The sequence below is a fragment of the Leuciscus leuciscus genome, assembly GCF_965113295.1.
Source record: "Leuciscus leuciscus genome assembly, chromosome: 22".
In the NCBI taxonomy this organism is placed as follows: Eukaryota; Metazoa; Chordata; class Actinopteri; order Cypriniformes; family Leuciscidae; genus Leuciscus; species Leuciscus leuciscus.
The window spans coordinates 8,713,308-8,725,573 of NC_138746.1; the positions used below are offsets into that span (position 1 = coordinate 8,713,308).

General features: G+C 36.1%; 1 protein-coding gene across 1 annotated transcript; it reads right to left on the reverse strand.

The window, feature by feature from the left end:
• Positions 1–224: 224 nt before the first annotated feature.
• Positions 225–1,067, reverse strand: LOC309486896 (G-protein coupled receptor 151 protein; the record flags this gene model as incomplete). The annotated part of the gene is made up of 1 exon (XM_082154364.1): positions 225–1,067. One exon carries the CDS (start codon positions 1,065–1,067, stop codon positions 225–227), a length of 843 nt encoding a protein of 280 aa, XP_082010490.1.
• Between the last annotated feature and the right edge of the window lie 11,199 nt (positions 1,068–12,266).

The following is a 12,266-nucleotide window of genomic DNA, read 5'->3' on the forward strand; positions in this document are numbered from 1 at the left end:
TTCCAAGGTGTCATATGTACAAAATATTATTAGACTTCTGTCATCACTTTTAATAAAGAATTACATTATTCATGTTCCAAAGACCAACATAAGATGGTATGACCATTTGGCAGCTGGTTTGTTGATGGTTTCCCAGTTTGGACCAGCTAATGCCTTTAGACAAGCGAGATTAGTCGATCATCTTAAACTGGAATTTCCAACAGGGGAACGAAAGAGGTCAAGAGTTAGAGTTCAACATTACTTTGATTTAGTCGTTCCCATGGTAACGGGTCACTTTCCTCCATTACTGTGGTGTTTCGCCGTTCGCTCCAAAAATGCTCGAGATCTGGGAGAGTTTGACAGAATGCATCTGAATGCCTTTCTGTTATGGTCACACATCCCCGCTCATCCAACACCTTCATAACCATTGTGCGCATCTCATTTCCGTTGCCCTCAATTTTCAGCCTGTGTTTGGCACCTCGACAAGCCAACAGCGAACACAGATTGCTAAGACTTTCTCTGAGCGGCACATGCATGGTGAGAAGGATGGCGGGAAAGAACATGCTGCTCAAGTAAATGCACACCTGAGAGAAAATCAGCAAACCGGCTGAAGGTTTGCAGCTTTCGCCAGAACTATGACGCATCCACACCCAAGAGGCCCATTCAGGAAGCATCATGAGCGTGTTCACGGCGATGACACTTAAATACATCAAGGAATTCTCATATTGGCGTGAAAGAAAAACCTCCTCGTTGGTACTCGGTTTGATGAGGAAGATGGTCCTGATGTGGAACACAGCAGAGAGGATGATGGGAAGAACATAGATACCCAATGGTAGCATCTTACTGAACACTCGCATAGCATCTTGGGAGTGAAAGGTTAACTCAGAGACGCACAGACTGATATTTCCCTCTTCCTTTAACCTGGAAAAAACGATATCAGGAGCTGGAAAGACGAGTGCAACCGTCCATATGAGCACTAAGGTGATCACAACGTTCTTTTGACGGAAATTCGACTGGTCCTCGGGATGGGTGGAAAACTCATGGCGTGCTTGACTCGTCGCAAACAGTGTGAAAGCTTTGACCGCCATGCAACTATGCTGGATCCACTCAGTAGTTCTGCAAGCCAGTGGTCCGAGTGTCCAAGAGCGGTTGTAGTATGTGAGAGCGCGCGCAGGAGCACACAGAGAGAGTATTAACAAGTCAGTCGCGCTCAAGTTGGCGAGCATGATATACGCCTCGGATGCACTCTGGCTGGCAAAAACGTACATTAGTATCACAAGCACCAAAAAATTCCCGCCGATCCCAAGCCCACTGATTGTGCTGATAATAGCCGGTACAATTACTTTAGTATCTTCACCTTCTAACTGCTGAATGCCACCGTTGAAGCTCACAAATGTGCTGTTTGCTGCCATGTCCAATCCCAGACGTAATCCAGTGGGAACTACTCTGCTGTGGCTGTGGATGCACCTTTTTGTGCGCGCGCTTGGCTGCACAAACTATATTTTAAGAGATGCCATTCACTGTCGTCCAGCATCAACGTCATCGTAGCTGTAGGGAAACACAAACCCAGATTTGCCTATTGTGTGTTTGAAACATACTAATGGCATTCCCCTTTTCTCACCAGTGCAGCTTGAATGAAGTAAACAATCCCAAAAAATCTTAGGCTATACTTTTTGTGGATTGTGTTTTTACTGTGCAATTGGTGACTGAAGTCACTGATCATAAATACAAAAACATTTGAGAAGACAACCGTTCAGATAATTATCAAAACATAGCCTAACTCCCATTGTGATCTTTACCACTTCAAGAATTATGAATAAATTGAGGTTTACAGTGGAGTCTGAAAACTTACAGGATTTGGGGGAAACTATTTTAAGTAAAATAACATCATGTCTGCTTATATATACTGTATATATATACTGTATATATATATATATGTCATATAGATAGGCCTATAGCATCTCCTGTGTGACTTACCACTGAAAAAAAGTGTTTTGCTTTGTCATATTTTTTCTTTTTTCTGACTGTATTCAGGCATCTTGTGGCCCTACAGTCACTCTTTCAGACCTGCTTTTATAATTCAGGTCCAGTGTATGTACTTTCTTCTTGACAATGCCCTTGGCTTTGCTTTTGCAATTTCTAACAACAAAGAAAGAGCAAAAAATGTTTGCTTAATGTGCACAAAGACAGCCGGGGAGGTTATTTTTATCTATCTCTGAGAATTTCTCTGACGGTCAAAGTAATGTTTTTACTTGAGGGACCAGCTTTTACAAGATTCTACAAACACACACAATCTTGCCTTTTCTCTCCGCTGTCAGTCAGTGCTTTTAGACCTATGTATGTAATTGCCCCTGGGGCATTACAAATCTCTTAATAACACTCTTTGACAATCAGGGCAGCATATTCAATGGAATGAATTTCAGCAGGGGTTCAGCGAGAGGTTTCTTATGTATTTGGAAAACAGCAAAATATGATCTCTGGTTGAGACAAACAGATAATCAAACTTCCCATTCATCTATCCATTCTCCAAATTGCTGGTCTTATATGCACAGTATGGGTTGTGTGGACGCTGGAGCCTATTCTAGAGTATTGGTCCATAGGCAGGAAAACTTTCCTTTTTTTCAATATAAAAAAATATTTTTTTTTGTGTAAACAAACTAACAAAAAAAACACCCACTGATAGGGCTATGTTTTTTTTTGGCTTCTTGAGCCATCATGGAGTTTCTTAGCTAAATGTCATGACCTTTATTGCCATTTTTCATTAGAAACAAATGCTAATACATAACTGAGCAATGCTGAGGTGCTATAAATTAATTAATCATTCATGATATTGAGCATTCTCATATTAACTTAGTTTCTCGAAAGCACTTTTCTCACTTGTCTTACTTTAACAGGTGATCTCTATAAGGGATTGAATCTCCATTTTGCAAATTTGCTTAGTGATCATAGAATGCCGCCATCCCAAACTTGAATCTGTAATGATGTTTACAATGACGAAAATAGTTACTTCATTCAGGGTTTGGATCAAATAAATCTGGAGTGCCAGAGGGCAGTATAGTTAGTATTATTTTTTATTTTTTTATTTTTTTTTATTAGAATCAAGAAGTTAAACAATAATTTAAACCATTCAGTGTATTATTATTATTCTTTGTAATTATTACATTTATTATATTTGAAATTTCATAATGTTCTCTAAATAATGAACAATTAAATAAAGATACAATTAATTAAATTGACTTTAAATAATTATTTTTAAAATAAAATATATCACATGAATCCACAACCTATCCAACTTAGCCTATTTTTTATGGCCTAATACTGACAATTTTGCAACAACTATCAGGTTACACCAAATGATAACCAATACATTAAGAACAAGTTAAATTACACAAAAACATTCAATAATTTGCAAATGTTTAAAATCTCCACAGCTTTCCATATTTTGAATGAAAAAGAGAGATATTTGTAATACATGTAGTTATCCTGAAGAGGGAGGCAGAGTCCATAAAGCCAAATACCATAGCGGTAAGAGATTACGATCATATGACGTAATTAGAATTACATTAGAGGCTCTATAAACCTTAATATTTTAATATTGCATGTGAAATGATTTTGAAGAGCTAAATGACTCGGATTCCGTTTAGTGCTAATATGATGGCTCTAAATCAAATGTAGCCTAAGTTTTTTCTTTCTTGGAACAAATATTCAGTAGAGCCAGTTGCATAAACATAGCCATGTTAAATCTGTGTCTTAAGTACTAGCATGACTTACTTCTTAATTAACTCATACTTCTTAAGTCTTACTTTTTGGTATCAAATTAGATCAATACGTTTTATGTAGCCTAACTGACTTAAAACAGTTTAAACAGTCTTAAAGACAAGAAATGTGATGACTAAGACTAATATTAGTGGTGTATGCAACCGGCCCCGGAATAGCCACGCTAAACTCATGGTCTATTTCTACATAGCCTTTCTTTACATTTGGCAAGAGAACAAGTTCCACTTTAAAAAGGGTGTCAAGCTCAGCTCTAGGAGGACCACAGCCCACAGTCTTGTGCCAAACCTGCTCCAATCCACTTGCCATTGTTTTCAAGTAATTCTGAGCGGGTTAAAGCTACACTAAAAAAGGTTCTTTATTGGCATTAATGGTTCCATGAAGAACCTTTAACATCCATGGAACCTTTACACAAATGTTTCTTTATAGTAGTTTTAATGATCTAAAGAACCCTAAAAAGGTTCTTTTGATTATTAAAATGTTCTTCACACTGAGAGAAAAAAGGGTTATTTTAAGAGTGTATATTCTGCAGGACTTTGGCCGGCTGCAGGAACTGAGTTTGACACACTGCTTTAAAAACTTTCCTCACACAATTGCAGAGTAATTGTGACACAAAGTGAGACGCCAAACGCGCAGAAATGGCACAATGTTTATCTTGATCCACACGCATATACTTTTATGCACAGCAGCGTTCGCGCGCTAATCTCCACGGTTATCTGTGGTGGCGTATAATAAAAAGCGCTTATCCCGCGCGCTGGCCGCAGGCCGGGCTTTCTCCCACAAATAAGATACTCAGCACATAACCCGGACGTTAGGTAGACCTTAAAAAAATAATAAAATAAAAAAATCGACTGAAATTAAAAAAAGGAGAAAAGTTAAATGAAATGAAGAGTTCAATTGGGAAGAGATGAAGAATAAATAGAAGTCATTGTAGATAACGCATTCACTATTTGCTCATCTATTTAACATTCATTGAATTGAATAATCCGACCTTATTATCGTAAACAGCCTTCATATTTACTATGAATATGCTAATGCATGTTTGCTGGAAGCAGTCTGTGGCGTAATAATTTTTTCATCAATATAGGCCTATGCATATCTCCTCTATAGATTCCCAGCATCGGCTGGCAGCAGCTCTGTACGGAGAAACTGATTTGTAAGGAGGGGAGTATATCCTTTGTCTTCAACCATCTTCTGATTGCCTCTGTTCTAGCTATTTCTAGCTGCTCGCCCGAGGCCAGGCAAGTTACATTTCAATCAGTAGATTCATTTGAAAGTCATTACCCGAAACTAGACGCTGAAAGGCATGACGTCATTAGCCGAACTCAGCGCTCATTAATTGGCTGTCACTTTGCATACGAACGGCGCTCGGGCCCACGGCCAAACACCAGTTTTATCTTTTTCTTTTACGGAAAAAATAATAGACAATTTATCATTAATCTAAAGCTAGAAATATTAACAAGTTAAATGTCATTTCCTACGCTCAGTTGTGGTAATCCTCTCCTTTGCTTTCTGCCCTTAAGCGCTCTGCATGCGTTTCCTGAAACTCTTTGAATATTCTCTGATTGTTGCTTTACACGTCTCCTATATAAACACTGAGGCCCTTCTGTGAACCATTGGCACTGCATGTGGTAACTAAGCTTAACGATTTGTGTTACTATTTTAATTTTCCTCCCATATTACTGTAAAATACACTCAACTTTCAGAAATATGCTCTAGTCAAGCTCAAGCCCTTAAACTTTATTAATTATAGCTTGTTTATTTACACATTGCAAGAAAATGAGCAGGATGCCAACAGCTGCCTAAAAGGGTAGAAATATAGGGGGTGAACTCAGGTTGAGTGGGACACTTTTTCCCAGTCCTCTCAATGGCAAAAAGTGTCCCAATAAACCTAGATTCACCCCTAGAACTAAACAACGTGAGTTCACTTGTTTACATGGTGTCAATTCTATGTAAATATCTTTTGAAATTCTGATGTAATGGGATGGAATGTTTTAGAATGAGGCAAAACTTTAAGCACAAAACATCACATTGCTAAAAAAAAACTAGCTTGGTTTTCCTAACAAAAAAAATTCACTTCCTGGAGGATAATGTCACAATAAGGCCTGGATGTCATACGAAAAGGTCAATCCATATAAAGAGAAAATGTGGTTGTTTTTCCATTACTCAATTCGCTAAATGTGTTTCAAACAGCTCATTTCAAGGGCTCTGGCCTCCAGACTGAGTAGTGGTGTTCACTTCCATAAGGAATTAGCTTTTGTTTATTAAAATGATTTTACAAAAGACTTGGTTAGAAAGTTTAAAAAAAGGACTATATATATATATATATATATATATATACATACATACATATATATATATATATATATTCATTCATTTTGATTAGAAAAATGGAAAAACACATTTCTTAATACATTTTCAAGTTACATAACACCCAGTGACATGTCAAAATCCATACAAAACGAAGTAGTGAAACAAGTCTTTACTTCTATGGTCACATAATTGTGAGATATTTTATCCAATATATTGTCCACTGTATATATTATGGACAACATGTTACATAGCTGCCTATTTTTGTTTAAAGGTACACTATGTAGCTTTTGGCCCTCTAGCAGTTAAAAATAAAACTGCATGCATTTTGCGGAAGAACGTTGTTTTGGGTGTGATTCGGCTCTGCTTGACTGTGCGGATGAATATGTTTCTTATTCATAACTAAAAAAGAGAGAGATATTATCCTACTGCTCATCAAACATTCACTACTAGGCTTAAGAGATTTTATCAGTCTAGATGGAAATGATCTCAAGCTGACTAGCTGAAGGCGTTACTATTGCTACTCATTAATAGACACGGTACTTCCTTGAAAATAAATTCCAGGGCAGCTCTACAACAACCATAATGAAATTACCCTTTACAATAGATAATGCATTACAATGAACTCTGTTAGATAGCTACATATGGCAATTTATCTGTTCAGTCAAATATAAAATAAAATTCTCCGGAGGTTTGAGATTTAGCTGCTCCATGTCAACCTTTCTCGCTCGGCATCCCGTCAGGTCTAAAATATAAACACTTATAATATGCTTACAATAGCGAATCAATTTTAGACAAAAACACATTTTGGAAGAGGGACTGATGGTGATATTGACTCAATTTCAGAGTTGAACAAATTTTTTAAACAAAAAAGTTACATAGTGTACCTTTAATGAACGTTAATTTTAGTCTTAATAACAGTAACATTTTCTCTGTGGTCATCAGATTATGCTCAGTTAAAAATCGAAGGCCATGCTTAGAAAGGTTAATGATGTTTGGCTTTCAAACTGCTAGCAGATGCATCACTACCGACCTGTTTGAGCACAAATCAATCAGCGGTCAAGGGCAAAGACCAAAACAACGGCAGACGCACAGTTCACTCAGATTAAGACAGCGGAGTTTAAAACAGTGGTGCCGTGCGAGCATGTTCATAAATGAACTAAAATCCTTTTGATTAATGCACAGAGATATTCGCCTTTGGCTTTGACACAACATATGGACTGCCAGAGATGATGGTCTCCCACTAAACAAATAAACAAATGACACAACTAAACCTGCAGACGCTGTTCGATTAGCTCCAGAGTTTATGGTGTATGTACGCCTTTAATCCAGGGTCACACAGAAGTGGAGCATGTGTGCGGGTCAATATGAACATGGGAAGAATACTTTTGATAAGAAAAGGCCTTTTGCTAGGTAGGAAATATATATATATATATATATATACATACACACACATATATATATATATTCTTAATATAAATTCACATGCAATGATATTTTATATATGTGTGGTGTGTTTATGTAAATATATATATATATATATAATTTAGTTTAAAATGTCCTCATATCACAGTTAACTTTTCCCAACACTCTTAGAAAAAAGGGTTGAATAGGGGTCTTTACTCTTTTTATTATAAAGAAGCCTTTATGCCAGAATATAAAGAGAAATGTCTTAAATGATTACATAATACTTTCATGTTTAACTGGTTATTTTACTTTTTTTTTTTTGATAAAGTATGTTTACGAGCTGTTTAATTCATAAGATTTAATTACAAATAAAATTGAATTAATTAAAACTAAATCCATCAAATATAAAGCACCTGACAAAATCCTTTAAGGTTCTACATAGAACCTTTTCTTCTAAGAGTGTTGAGCAAAAGCAAAGAATCTTTAACAATTTCATAATCAATATTTTCTGCTGAGGTCCATCTCCCTTGATTCAGAGACGAGGAGAAAGGTTAATGTGCGCTTTGCGTTTCTATCCTGTCATACTCAGTCATCATCTTACACATAAATGCACACAGATGGCTAGGGGAATCTCAAATTATGATGTTTGTGGGGATATGCCACCCATGATCATGACCACAAACCCTGTGACCTTTGACCTGTAACCTGTAACCTGCTCAAATGTGTCTGCTCATTGTGGTGTCCAATCACAATAGACCTCAAGATCAAACCCAAGTGTCTATTTGCCTTGTCTAAGCTGATAGATAAACACTGAAGATCACTGACAGATTGGACCATTATGATTCAAACACGGACCCTCATTCAAACGCCACACCACAGTTAGCTCAAAAACCTAAAGCAAATTGAGTCTGTAATCTTTCTTTCTCTGTTGAAAAGATCATTCTGTGATAGAAATTAAGTGATGTATTCAAAAGAGACATCTGTCATCAGAATGATACACAGATACTTGGAAAAGGGTGCATAATTATTTCTTTTTTTATCCGCAACATTAAAGGCCATTATTTGCACTTAATCAGTTTCCTTTCGTTTACAGGCTTACTTTATTTTATTTTTATTTATTTTTTTTGCATTTGAACATGATGTTGAGAACTTTGTAAATGTAACTTGTAACTATATAAGTTAGCATGTTTAAATTTATGTTTAAATCTTAGATTGAAACGTGTCTGTTCAAATGATCTTGTTCTTTATATAACTGATTATTGCTATTTTGTATTTTGCTTGATTGTTTCTTTTATGCTGTAAAGTGTCCTTAAGTGCTGCGAAAAGTGCCGATAAATAAAAGTTATTGTGTGTGTTATGTAATGTACTGCTGAACCAGTTCTGGCATTTATGAGTACACATTTCTGTTTTGAAAACCTACCAGTGGAGGGCAATGTGACTGAATAACATGTTTTAACATTGCTAGTGGAAGTACACTTTTTTTTACTGCACTCAAACAAATAATTATTTGACTAAACTGAATATATATGTGGATAGAAAAGTTTTGTTGTTGTTGTTGTTAAGGGTTCTAATTAACTCCTCTTAAAACCTTGTGTAGCACAAACCAAAAGTACATTAGTCTTTTTCAGTTGCTAGCAAGCAACAGTGCATGTTAGCATGTTATATGTACATTTCTACTATGTAATGTAGGTTGTTGAAACTTTTAAACCCCAACAAACCATTAAACTCTAAAAAGTCAACTCTCATCTCAAAAACACACTCTTCCAATCCAGTCCAATGCAAAGCATGCTGGGAATTAGCAGTCCCCTGGCAAATTTCAGTTAATGCAAACAAATACTATTTTTGTATAGTCCCAATACACATGCATTAAACTTCTATTTACAAAATTAAGTGGATTGTATGCAAGAATTTATTGAATTGTGCTGCTTTACTTTATTTTAATTAAATATAAATTAATAAAATAAATTAAACTAAAAATTAATTTGAGTGACAACACTGTCAAAATGAAATGATCAATAAGTCATGGCAAAATATGTTTTATATTACTTTTAACTCATCAAAATAATTTAAGCAATTACAACTTTTGTTTAATAAGTTGTACAAGATTCAACTCTGACTTTAAGTTAAATATAATTTAATTGTAAATGACTTGTACAGCCAAATTGATTATGATTAGAACATGTAAGACAGCAACTAAACTTAAGTTTTAACAGTAAAGGAAAAATTACAGTTTGTTTAAAAAAAAAAAAATCCCACTAAAATATAAATAGGCCTACTGAATTCTGTTTTGGGCCTAGTCCATGTTTCACTGGTTTAGACAGTTCAATCTAATCAAATTCTATAAATCCACCATCCACACTTTAGTAGCCTAATATAAAATCTGTCGAAATGTTAAAAGACTTTTATGCTTTAAATGCTTTATAATAGATATAATTTTAAGCTTATTTTGATTTGGGTAACGTGATCGCTTGTTGAGATTATTTGTGTTCCCTCTTTATCGTATGATTGACACGAGAGGTTGTGAAGTGCCGCTTGTTCCCACAAAACGCTTCCGCGCGCAGTTTAGCGGATAATTAAATTCTAAATCGAGTTAAACCGCTCAAAGAAAATCTTGATGCCTCTAGTTTGAAAGTCGACACCGCGAGTAAAGCCCTAGAACACAGAAAAGCGCAGCGTGCGGCCAGCTGCGTCAAACAAGTGTGCGTTTTGAGCCGGGAGCAGCGGCCATGACGCCAGTCTAGTACAGGACAAGGCCTCAGGACGCGTCTGCAGTCTCACGAGCTGTTTTGACAGGATAATATCCGTCTGAGCGAGCGGAAACATGCATATTATTAATCGTCTCACTTGGGGATTTCGAATTCGGTTTATTCCCATGAGACCACCAGTTCATAAACAAATAGAAGAACCAGCAGCAAGACAATGGGACACATGTAGCTTACCTTTCCTTCAAAACTTCTGAGGCTTCACTGCCTTTATGGGCTTTTTCCATCACTTTAATCTTTACCTTAAAGGGATAGTTCACCCAAAAATGAAAATTGTGTCATAAATTACTCACCCTCATGTTGTTTCAAATCTGTACAGTTTCTTTCTTCTTTTGAACACAAGAAGATATTTTGAAGAATGTTGGTAACCAGACAGTTGATGTCACCCATTGACTTCCATAGTAGGAAAAAAATATTATTTTGTGTTCAACAGAAGAAAGAAACTCATACAGATTTGAAACAGCAGGAGGGTGAGTAAATTATGATAAAATTTAGATTTTTGGGTGAACTATCCCTTTAACAAAGGATATATGGGCTATATGAGGCCTTGACCAAGTTTTCAGTTCATGACTGACCATTCCTTAAACCTTATAAAACTCTTTGCTTTCAAAATGCATTAGCCTAAGTGCAAATATACATGTTTGACAAAATTCGACCTAGCCTATATATATTTATTAAATTTCACTATTTCAATTCTTCTGTCAAATGCTTGACGACTAGACCATGGGAAATAGTCTGTGTGTGCGTGCAAGTGTTTATTTCTGAGTGACAGGAAGTGTGTCAGTCACAGCTGTTTAAGGATATTTTGGGGATATTTAATTTAATTTTATCAATCAATAAATTCCTCTTGAAACAAACTTTGTTGTATTATTTTAATTTAATACTGTGAAGCTGCTTTGATGCAATCTGTATTGTGAAAAGCGCTATACAAATAAACTTGACTTGACTTAAGGCAGTGTGCTTGAAAGTAGATTGGGTCAGGTTGAATATGAGTATGTTCAGAAGAATGAGGAATTTCATTATGTAGAAGCCACTCTGTGATTCTGATCCCTGATTAAGGATCTAATTACCCAGTTTAGACTGTAAGTGGTCTATTTGCACTTTGGTGCTGGAGTTGAACCCTTTCCAGATAAGTATGTGTGAGAGGGTCCATGTGTGTGTGTTTCTCTTGGCCCAGATAGTGCGCTTATGAATGTCAGCTGCACCTCTGTGTCTCCACTGTCATTTAGCAAGCGTGCACAAATGCTTAGTGTGTGTGTGTGTGTGTGTGTGTGTGTGTGTGTGTGTGTGTGTGTGTGTGTGTGTGTGTGTGTGTGTGTGTGTGTGTGTGTGTGTGTGTGTGTGTTTGATCGAAGTGAGGACAATGCGCATGTAAGGGATTCTTGTGGAAAGAGACATCTTATCTCTAAGAATAGCATAGTTAGAAGTTAATTAGGTCTAAAGTAAGACATCATTAGGGAGGCAGCTTATTCTCTTTTTTAATTGTCATGTAATGTCATCAAGCAAAAGCAGAGATTGAGATTATTGCATTATTAAACTGACAATTTAAGGGTTAGTTCACCCAAAAAACGAAAATTCTGTCATAAATTACTCACACTCATGTTGTAACAAACCCATAGACTTTTGTTTATCTTTGGAACACATGTGAAGATCTTTTTAATGAAATCTGAGAGATTTTTGTCTGTGCCTCCATTGAAGGTCTATTCACCCAAAACTCTGTCTCGAATGCTTCAAATATTTCATTAAAGATTGTAAAATAAATCCAAATGAATAGGGCAGTTTAATCCAAGGGCAGTTTAATCCAAGTCCTCTTAAGAAGCGTGAATTAATAGGCTTTTATTCATATAAATATTGATCAGCAAACATATAGAGCACATCAAGTAAACAGAAGCTCGACCGTACTTGCTTGATGCGCAAGAATGAACCTCATTGGTTCTTATTCTTGAGGTTCCGTTTACCAAATTTGAGTGCTATGTATGTTTGTTGATTAATGTTTATATGTGAATAAAAGCCTAAATTAAATCAGTTCATCAT